Genomic DNA, 11,213 nt, shown 5'->3' on the forward strand with positions numbered 1-11,213 from the left:
GTGTCTTTTATAAAATTGTACATCCCCATCTCAGAGGGACCAGAAGGAGAACATTTAGTCTTTGTTAAGGACCAGATAAGAAATTCCAAGCTATTTATGAAGTTAGGCTAGACCCTGACTTTTACATTTGATTTTGACATTAGTGTGAGCATAAGGTGTTTCACTCCAGATATTTTTCTTTTATTCTTTCATGGAACATGGGTGTTACTGGCTGGCCAGCATTTATTGTCCATCCCTATTTGCCAAGGACAGTTAAGAGTCAGCCACATTGATTCAAGTGACCCACTAGGAAGATTTTATCAAAACAAACTTTATTTAAGAACAGAGTTAGGATATAACAAAAAGGATGAGCACAACTTTTACCAAGTAAAATGATAAAATATAATTCTTAACAGCTAGCTATCTCTATTGTTCCAATTTAGCAGTATGCCCACATAGACATAAATCCCTTATTTAGAACCAATGAACACAGAAAACCAAATACGCTTTCATGACTATTAGATTTCTAGGCTTAAGGCCTCTGGAGAGTGCTCCAGACAGACACTTGACTTCTAGTTCTCATACAGTAATTTCCAGAGAATGCTCTAGCATCAAACAGCAATATCACAGAGAAAGAGATTTATTTCCTATCAGATTCCAGTCACCAGACCTCAGAGAGGGGAAAAGAGAAGCACTACTTCTTGTCCCAAAAAGTTACTGAGCTTAAGTTCACTGTGAAAGCCTAGCTGTACCTAGTTAAATGACCTTACCTGCCAATCAACCTAATCAAGCCCTACTCTGCAATATCCCAGGGAAAGCACAAAATAATAGAACCCTGCATTTGTTCAAATTAAAACAACCATTGTAGCAATTAAGATCAATTATGCTGCTGCTGCAATATCACAGTGCCGCTGTATACAGACAGAATGGCTCTGATAATAAAAATATCTGCTACAACAGATCCTGCACAAAAAACATGGCAAACTCATTTCTTGAAGGCACAGTATCACCACACCTTGAATTTTACATCTTGATTTATTCAATGCAGATGCTGAATTATATGAAATTATAATTGAAAACATTCAGTAAGAAATGCTGAATTACACTTTAGTTTCTTCTTCTGAGACTGCTGGCTGTTGATGTATCATCACATTGACACTTAACGGAATCTGTGCTTTGTGAGTGATTTCTTGGCTAGACATCTGCTGCTGAGTGCCCTCTTCCCCCGATAAAAGTTTATCCTTTTCATGAATAGATGTCTGTTGGGAAAGCAAAGTCACACGTATAAGTCTAAGGTGGAATAATTATTATCATTCAAAATCAAGTTACATCTACTTCTAGCAGTCTCCACCAATTGTTGCCTCTCTATCCAGCCCCCAGAGCTCCCTCTTTTCCTTCCTCAGCACAACAGTATATATAATCACTCTATTTTCTATTGTCTTCAGCTCTGATAAAGGGTCATCCATACTCAAAATGTTGGCTCCATTCCCTCTCCACAGATGCTGTCACACCTGAGATTTTCCAGCAATTTTTGTTTTTGCTTCAGATACCAGAAACTGCGGTAATTTGCTTTTCCCTTTAGAATTTTGTAGCGTTCACTCAATAGAAGCCCAATATAGTCCACCTGTCATCATAGGTCACTGCCCTCATCCCTGGGAACAATTAATGAACCTTCACTGGCCCGCTTCCAATTCAAGTTTATCTGCTGCTGAATCTTTAGAATAAGGAACCCACTTTGGAGTTTACCAATCCCATGTGAGTGGTTGTTATGTTCTGCTCAGTAGTCAAAACAGGAAACACAGCAGTGACCAACTCAAGGAACATGAGTTTCATGAAATGATCAGCCTTCCATACATCCCTCAGTGATCCCACCCACTATTTACCCTTGAGCTCATGGCCAATGCTTATCCGAGTCACATGAGGCAGGAATTGTAACCAACTCGTTTCAACTATCATATTATTTTGACTTTTAAAAAGTCATAAGATTGAATTAATTTTGTTCTTGTTTATATGTTTACTTTTTTTACTTGGTTTTAAGTAATTAACATTACCTTCCCTTAATGGACTTAGTTCCCATTCTCACTAAATTCCAATTACCCTCTTGATATAAAGGAACATCTTCTTTAAGAACATAAGAACTATGAGCAGGAGTAGGCAATTCTGCCCCTTGAGCCTGTTCCGCCATTTAATACAATCATGATATCTGATCAAGGTAGCCATTATCTGGCAGGGTGTCTTTGATGCACCTTATTTGAGTATCAAGCTTGAATGGTGAGCAAATGGCTCAGGCCATACTTCCAATATTGCCATTAAGACCAAACTTATAGTATGCGGAACTGCAAGAATCACCATATATATATATATAGACCAGTGAAGGTAGGTTTGCGGTAGACCATGGTAGAAAAAAATGAACCCACACCCCCACCCCCTGCATCCCCCTGCCCCAGCACATTTCTTATCTAATACATCAGGGAAGGGAGCTACCTTGAAACCGCATATAATAATATAAAGGACCCTGTTCTTTGCAAATGAAAAGAACGTGTGCACACATTGGAAAAACTCAGCAGGTCTGGAAGACCTGTGGCGATAGAAACAAAATTAATAGGTGGGATTTTACAACCTTGCTCGAGCAAGACTGGAAAATCCTGCCTGAGGCCAATGGACATTTCCATTGTCCGCCTCTTGCCCACTTCGATTCCTTGGCGGGCGGGGTGGTAGAATTTGGCGACCATTTCAAGTCTGTTTCTCTCTTACATGGACTCAAAATGTTAATTCTATTTCTATCTCCACAGTTGCTGCCAGACCTGTTGATTTTTTTCCAATTTAAGTTTCATTTCAGATTTCCAGAATCCACAGAATTTGCTTTTATTTTGTACAGACATTGCATCTGTTTCAGCCAAATAAAATCATTCACTGATTCATTCCCCAGAACAATACCTTGGACAATCAGAGCCAAGCTGCCTGATTTAAACTTCAAACATTGCTTGGCAGTTATCTGTCAGTTGTTATCCATTTGTGAAATCTCCATGTCAACACTTCTACAAATCAGAGTCCACTTGTCAACCATGCAGTAAAAACTGTTGTTTTCCCCTTATGCTTGTACTTCTTTTATTCATTTGTGGGATATGGACATTGCTGTCTAGGTTAACATTCATTCCCTATCCTTAATTGCCCTTGAGAAGGTAGTGATGAGCCCCTTCTTGAACTGCTGCAGTCCATTTGGTGTAGGTACATCCATAGTGCTGTTAGGGACCGAGTTCCAGGGTTTTGATCCAGCAAAGGAGAAGGAAATCAATATATTTCTCAGTCAGGATGGTGAATGCCTCGGGCAGAACTTCCACGTGGTGGTGTTCCCATGGATGTGCTGCCCTTGTCCTTGTAGCTGGTAGTGGTCATGGGTTTGCAGGTGCTGTCTACAGAGCCTTGAGGCTTTTCTTGTTGATGCTGCCACTATGCACTGGTGGTGGAGAGACTGAATATTTATGGATGAGGTGCTAATCATGCGGGCTGCTTTGCCCTGAATGGTGTCAAACTTCTTGTGTGTTATTGGAGCTGTGCTAATCCAAGTGAAGAATATTCCATCACACTTCTGACTTGTATCTTGTAGATAGGGGACAGGCTTTAGGGAATCAGGAGGTAAGTTCCTCACCACAAGATTCCTAGCCTTTGCTCTGCTCTTTTAGCCACAGTTCAGTGTCTGGACAACCATAATCCCAGGTTGTTGATAGCGGGGGGCTCAGCAATGGTAAAGCCATTGAACGTCAAATGGACGATAGCTAAATTTACTCTTGCTGGGGATGACCATTGTCTCACAATTGTGTCACACAAATATTATTGTCCACATCTTTCTTCTTTTAGACATGGACCGCTTCATGATGTGAGGTGTGGCAAATGGTACTATACATTATACAGCCATCAGCGAACATCCCCACTTTTGACCTTAGAATGGAATGAAGATCATTGCTGAAGCAATTTGGTAAGAGTTCAAGATGAAGAGCTTTGACAGGTCTCTTTTTTCAAGGACACTCAAGTTCTGTCCCATCAAACAACTATTTAATATGTGATTTCTGGATACTCCCTCTAACTGGGCTGGGGCGCAAAACATTTTTCTCTGGGTAATTTTAGGTGCATTCATCACATTTGTTCTATGTTCACAGTTTGTCAAGATTATTTCACAAGCTATTGGTTTGATATTGCATTCCACTTACCTCAATGGTTGTTTCAGCTCCATTATTACTTGGTCGAGTCTCAGATACAGAGCTGAGGAAAGAACATAATTGTTTGCTCATGTTGTTGAAATCTGCTTTTGCTTCTTCGTCTGCTTTATTTCCCAGTGCCTCCATAATCAGCATTTTCTTCTTTTGTTCACGCATGAAATCACATTCATTCTTGTAATAATAATCCTTCATGTCACAGCAAGTGCAATATTGAAAAGAATAGACGAACAGTAGTATGGCCAGGAATAAGAAAATTAAAATGCCGCCGATAAACTGTTAAGACATGGGTGAAGAGAGAAGATGGTTTTAAGAACTGTTTAACAGAGCTGTTACATTCTAGATATTTATTTGTCTTTGTTGTGAGGAGCAACTTCCAGCATGAAAACCAAGCTTGTATATTAGAAAATTATTGATCCTAGAGGGACTGAGAATAGAACTTTAGAAAATAATGGCTGTGAACATTCTCCAACTGTTCATGCCCTGCCACCACTGCCAGTGAAAACAAAGAATTTGGCAATTAACCCAATCTCCAATCATTGCAGCAGGGCCAGAGAATCCCAGCTGTGCATAAGGTCAGAGAATCCGGCTCAATATCTCCAGCTATATTGGCAAATAACAATGTAGGATGCATTTAAAGTGATGTTCAGTAGAGTGTCGGGACTATGAATTCCTCTGAAAGGAAATAGCAAACTAAACACTGGTAGGGACCTTTGGAAAAATAAAATGGGAAGGGAACAAGTAGGAAAGAGGCATATGTCAAGTACATAGTAGAGGAGAGCTGTGTGCTGAGATTAGGGGAAAAGTGCAAAATAATCATAACAATAAATAGGAACTATGAACTAAATTATCAAGGTGCATAAAACAAAATAGCTAAATAAAAGAGACAGAATAATGTCACAGGTAATGATAGAAAGTAAAAATATTTAAGAATTGCACTATTTTGCCTCAGGAGATAGGACAGATAGTTATGACATTGAATGATGAGATGAGCAACAAGTTACGTGCAAATAGCAATGTATTCTGAACAAACTTAACGAGAATAGGTCAAAATTTTCTGACCGTTTGTGTCAGTGGGATTTTCCCATCCCGCTGCAGTAAGCGAAGATTTAGCTTGTCGTCAAAATCACTGCAGCAGGAGTGTGGCATGATGGGCAGTAAGAATTTAATCCATATATTTAAAAATAATATGCAGAAGAGATGACTGAGAAATTTCTGCTTATATTTAATAATTCATCAGAAAAATGGGTAGAGCTAGAGGACAAGCAGATACCCAATGTAATTCCTGTATTTTAGAAGGAAAACAGATCATGTCCATGGAATTAGAAACCAGTCAACATAACATCAGTGGTAGGAAAAGGCATGGAATCCATGCTAAAGGAAAGAATTGAAGAACATCTGGAAATTCTAAAAACAAAAATAGCCAACATCTATCTTGCTTATCCAACATTATTATTTTTTGATCACAGAGAGAGTGACAGGTGTCATTTATCTGAATTTTCAAAGTCGATAAAAGATGAACGGATGAGGTCAGATTGTGTGCGGTCAGGAGACAAGTGACAGAATAGATTGCTAGCTGGCTACAGGACAGGAAGCAAACAGCACGAGTAATGGATATCATTCAGGAAGGCAAAAGGCCAGTAGTTGTGTTTCATAAGCAACAATGCTCGGTCCACTATTGCTCATAATTTACAATAATGATTTAGACTTTGAGATCAAAAACACGGTTTCTAATTATGTGGATGACACACATTGGTGGTGGTGCGAGGAGTGGGTGGGGCGGTGGAGGATGTAAAATCAATGTTGAGAGCTGAAACAAATTACAGGAGGACTTAAATAAACCTACAGAATGGGCAAATAATTGGCAAATGAAGTTTAACACAGATAAATGTGAGCAGGGACATTTTGATAGGAAGTATAGGGAGGTAACTTATTATTTGGAAAGTGCAAGTCTAAGGGGGCAGAGGAATAAAGGGAACTCAGAGTACAAATACATCAATCACGACAAATTGCACCACAAGTCAGCAAGCTGAAAAATAGCAAACCAAGCATAAGGCACCATTTCAGGAGGTGAAGGATTGAGAAATAAGGCAGCTACGTTAACCCTGCCTCAAACATTGTTTCAACCATAGTTTTGGTCATCACATTATTAAGAAGCAGATAGTGACACTGGAGAAAATTACAAGGTTAATACCAGAAATGCATAGATATGTATAGCATCAAAGGAATAATAGGTTGGATATTTTTTCTCTTGAGAAAAGAAGACTGAGGAATGACTTTCTGAAGATATTTAAAATTATAAAAGGTTCTGATGGAGAGGTTACAGAGAGAATTATTCTGCTAGCGGGGAAGAGCATGACCAGAGGCCATAAATATAAGATAATTACCAAAAATTCCAATAGGAAATTCAGAAGAAACTTCTTTGCTTAAAGAGAGGTTAAAATGTAGACCTCACTATCACAGGGAGCGGTTGAAGTGAATAGTGTAGATGTATTTCAGGAGATACAGGACAAGCATTTGGGGAAAAGGGTTACCATGATAGATTTATATGAGAAAAGATAGAAAGAAGCTCGAGTGCAACATAAACACCAGCATGGGCTGGCTTTCCTGTATCTGTGCTGTTCATATGTTACCCTATATAATCCTATTTGGTGTACATTTGATATTCTGTGACCTATGATAAAACTTACACTCATAGCCCTTTATCATAATTCCCAAATTATCACAAAATGTTTCAATCCAATCGATATCTGTGATATACACTTGCTGTTAGGGTATTTTTCCTCATACACAGCAATATGCGACCACATTTCCATTTCTGTCTCTGGTTACTCCCTCAAATTCAATCATGTTGTGCAAGCTGACTCCAGATAACTCTTGAGCAGAATTTGAATTCACACCCTTTTATCCCACTTTCTCATCTGTGATATTATCCATCTCTTTCCTTTTCTCACTGTCACTGCGTCTGAAACCCACATTCACGCCTTTATATCACATTCAGATTCAATTCTTCATCATTGTTGATCTTCACATCCCCACAAACATTATTTTTATTCACTCATGTGGATGTGGATGTGGATGCTACTGGCTGGGCTAGCATTTATTGCTCATCCTTAATTGGTGGTGAGCTCCCTTCTTGAACTGCTGCGTTGCCTGTGGTGTAGGTACAGCCACATTGCTATTAGGTGGGAGTTCCAGTATTTAGACCCAGCAACAGTGAAGGAACAGTTACATAATTCCAAGTCAGGATGGTGAGTGGCTTGGAGGGGAAGTTGCAGGTGATGGTGTTCCCGTCCATTTTCTGCCCTGCCCTTTTAGTTGGTCGTGGCCATGAGTTCGGAAGGTGCTGTCGAAGGAGCCTTGGTGGGTTCCGATTCAAAAAGGGAGGAAGGCAAAAAGTAGGAAACTATAGGCCTGTTAGCTTTACCCCTGTGATGGGGAAGTTGCTGAAATCAATCACTAAGGAGGAGATGACAGAGCATTTGGAAAGACAAGGTTCAATCCACCATTATCAGTATGGCTTTATGAAGGACATGTCATGCTTGACAAACTTGCTTGAGTTCATTGAGGACATAACCAGCAAGGTGGATAATGGGGAACCTGTGGATATGGTATATCTCAACTTCCAGAGGGCTTTTGACAAGGTGCAGCATAAAAGACTGATCCAGAAGGTAAGATCACAGGGGATTGGGGTAGAATACTAGATTGGATTGAGGATTGGCTAACTGACAGAAAACAGAGGCTTGGGATAAATGTCCTGCTAATGCTGGCAAAATGTAACTAGCAGGATGCTGCATGGGTCAATCCTTGGATCTCAACTGTTTACAATCTATATAAATGATCTGCAAGCAGGGACAGAGTGTAACATCGCAAAATTTTGCAGATGATGCTAAAATAGGTGCGAAAGCAGGCAGTGAAGAGGATATAAAGATTTTACAGATGGATATAGATAGGCTAGGAAAATGGGCCAAAATTTGGTAGATGGAGTATAAGTATGGTTATTCATTTTGGCAGAAAAAATAGAAAGGCAAATTATTATCCAAATTGAAAGCAGACTCAAAATGTGTTCAGAGGGATCTGGTTGTCTTTGTTCTTGAATCGCCGAAAGTCGGCATGCAGGTACAGCATGTAACAAAAAGGGCAAATGGAATGTTGGCATTTATTGCAAAAGGACTGGAACATACAAGTAGAAAAGTGTTTTTGCAATTATATAGGATGTTGGTGAGACCACATCTGGAATATTGTATCCAGTTTTGGTCTCGTTTTTGAGGAAGCATGTGGTGGCATTGGAGGCAGTTCAGAGGAGGTGTGCCAGATTTATTCCGGGGATGAAAGGGTTGACGTAGGAGGAGAGACTATCAGTTTGGGCTTATATTTGCTGGAATTTCGAAGGATGAAAGGGGATCCATTTAAGGTATATAAAATTCTAAAAGGGATTGATAGAGTAAATGTAGACCAAAGGTTTCCCCATTTGAAGCAATCTAGAAAAAGAGGTCACAGGTATATGTTGAGAGATGGTAGATTTAACACTGAGATGAGGAGGAACTACTTCTCGCAGAGGATGGTGAATTAGTGGTGCTTATACAGTGGAGTCTGAATGCTTAAATGGTTTTAAGAAGGAGATAGATATATTTCTGATTTTAAAAAAACAGGTTAAAGGGATAAGGGGAACAGTTGGGAGGTGAATTTGAGACCAGGGCGAGATCAGCCAAAGTCTGATTGAATTAAAGTTTAAAGTTTATTTATTGATGTCACAAGTAGGCTTACATTAACACTGCAATGAAGTTACTGTGAAAATTCCCTAGCCGCCACACTCCAGCACCTGTTCGGGTGCATTGAGGGGGAATTTAGCATGGACAATGCACCTAACCAGCACGTTGTTCAGACTGTGGAAGGAAATTGGAGCACCCAGAGGAAATCCACACAGACATGGGGAGAATGTCCAAACTCCACACAGTCATGAAGGCTGGAATTGAACCCAGGTCCCTGGCGCTGTGAGGCAGCAGTGCTAATTACTGTGTTGCCATGCCACCAGTGCCACCGTGCCACTTGGCGGAGCAGGCTCGAAGGGCTGAATTTGTCTACTTCTGCTCCTAATTCCTATGTTCTTATATTCCTTGTAAATGCCACACACGGCTTCCACTGTGTGTTGATGTTGGAGGAAGGAGTGCCAATAGAAACATAGAAACTAGAAGCAGGAGTAGACAAGTGAAGCAGGTTGCTTTGTCCTGATCAATAACTGCCACCCATGTAATGACTTTCACTTACACCACTCCCTATCACTTCTTGTCCTCACTAACCCCACTGTCCCTCAGCGAACCAATTTCTAGGTTCTGCACATTATTGCTTTTCTCATCTCTCCCTCCCTCTGTATCACCCTCGAATCTAATGCCCTTCCGCTCTTCAAACTCTGGTGTTTGGGGTTATTCCCTCCTTCGGTTCTACCATCAATGATAGTGATTTCAGTCATCTGTTTTCCATATTGAGCTCCTTGGTGTTACTGCATCTCCCCCCTCTACACTAGAGTTACTCCAGGTCTCTTAATCTCCCGATGATCAACAGTATCTGTAAGTTAGCCTAATACTCCAGTTGGATCTGCTCTCCAAGTGTGAAACCAGTTAAGATCCTTTTCTCCGTTAGATTTGTTTTGGGAACGGAAGTTGCTATTCTATATTTTCCATTACAATAACAAGTTATAACAAACGTTTAAAAGACATTACTCACCCGCGATATATCACAATGATATTGTTGTCCAGATAAAAAATTACGGATTTCCCTTTTGCAGTTGAATTCGGCGCATGTTTTATTCGTCACTTTTTCATCCTTCATTATCTCAGCACAAGTATAATAATTACCGTCCAAAAACAATATGACGATCCATAATACTGGCGGCAGCAATAGTTTAAAGAACAAGAAGATGGAACGGAAAGAATAAAAGAAGCAGCAGCCGCAACCATATCCGCAACATGTTTTTGGGGCTTGATCTGTGTTTATCGATTTAGTGCATTTAGTGCAGTAATGGCATTGATATAATTCACGATGCAGCATTACACTGATCAAGAGCAATATTCCTGAAGGCAAACAGAACATCAGAACAGTGTACTTAAGATTCGACCCCTCAACACACGGACATGGGATATGGTTTTCAAGAAGCTCTTCCAATCCATATAGAATTGAAACATTAAAGCTCCAAAGATGGTGAAAGTAGCCGAGTTGTCCTTGAGCATGAACAGTTTTAGATGCTTGAATATTTGAACACCAAATGCCATTGTACCGGTAATCAGAACTTCACAACCACACAATTAACTCGAGCACTCACAATTAAGGTTTACAGTAAATTACTGAGGAGTTTTTTTAATAAGATCTGAGAAGCTCCACCCAGAGGGTTGTTGAGGTTATGCAAACATTTGAAAAACTGCATTTGCCCTAATCTAGATGTGAAAGTGCTTAAACACAAGAACAGATATGGTGAGTCTCACACACTGCACAATATATGGGCACACCTCTTTCATTTTAACTTTACTCATGTTCAATTCATTAGCATTCAATCCATCAGAGAGTCTCTGATCAAATAGTTCAACATCCCCATCATCTATCAATTCAAAAAAAGAACTTAATTTAAGATAGCTCCTTCCAGAAATCCCCAAAAGGGTTCAAAATAAATTATAACCAGAACTGCATGCAATATTCCAAATGTGGCCTAATTAAAGTTTTATACAACTGTACATAACTTGCCAACTTTTATACTTGATGCCCCTGCCGATGAAGGCAAGCAAGGCTGTATGCCTTCTTGACCATCTTAGCCACCTGTGTTGCCACTTTCAGGGATCCGTGGACCTACACACCCAAATCCCCCTATACGTCAATGCTCCTAAGGGTTCTGTCATTTACTGTATAATTCCCACCTGAATTTGATCTTCCAAAATGCATCACCTCACATTTGTCTGGACTAAACTCCATCTGCCATTCCTCTGCCCAAGTCTGCAATCTATCTATATCCTGCTGTATCCTTTGATAATC

At 39.9% G+C, this 11,213-nt stretch overlaps 1 protein-coding gene across 2 annotated transcripts; it reads right to left on the reverse strand.

Annotated features, from left to right (window-relative positions):
* Nucleotides 1–290: 290 nt before the first annotated feature.
* On the reverse strand, nt 291–10,633 carry LOC144489827 (uncharacterized). Of its 2 annotated transcripts, none has more exons than XM_078207672.1 (3): nt 9,918–10,633; nt 4,188–4,469; nt 291–1,238 (listed from the first exon to the last, which is right to left on the reverse strand). In XM_078207672.1, exons 1-3 carry the CDS (start codon nt 10,281–10,283, stop codon nt 1,080–1,082), a joined length of 807 nt encoding a protein of 268 aa, XP_078063798.1. In that variant the 5' UTR covers nt 10,284–10,633; the 3' UTR covers nt 291–1,079. The 2 variants fall into 2 exon arrangements, with proteins under 2 accessions (XP_078063798.1, XP_078063797.1); XM_078207671.1 differs by having other exon boundaries at nt 299–1,238; nt 4,188–4,382; nt 9,918–10,350.
* Nucleotides 10,634–11,213: the final 580 nt, after the last annotated feature.

This window comes from Mustelus asterias, unplaced genomic scaffold, assembly GCF_964213995.1.
Source record: "Mustelus asterias unplaced genomic scaffold, sMusAst1.hap1.1 HAP1_SCAFFOLD_2582, whole genome shotgun sequence".
Lineage (NCBI taxonomy): Eukaryota > Metazoa > Chordata > Chondrichthyes > Carcharhiniformes > Triakidae > Mustelus > Mustelus asterias.

Bases quoted from the DNA above. Each gene is read 5' to 3' on its own strand.
- LOC144489827 (XM_078207672.1), bottom strand. From the start codon at position 10,283: ATGTTCTGTTTGCCTTCAGGAATATTGCTCTTGATCAGTGTAATGCTG. The intron at 4,470-9,917 runs GTGAGTAATGTC...ATGTCTTAACAG, and splicing joins ATCATTGTGATATATCGCGG to TTTATCGGCGGCATTTTAAT. The intron at 1,239-4,187 runs GTAAGTGGAATG...CTTTCCCAACAG, and splicing joins GAGCTGAAACAACCATTGAG to ACATCTATTCATGAAAAGGA.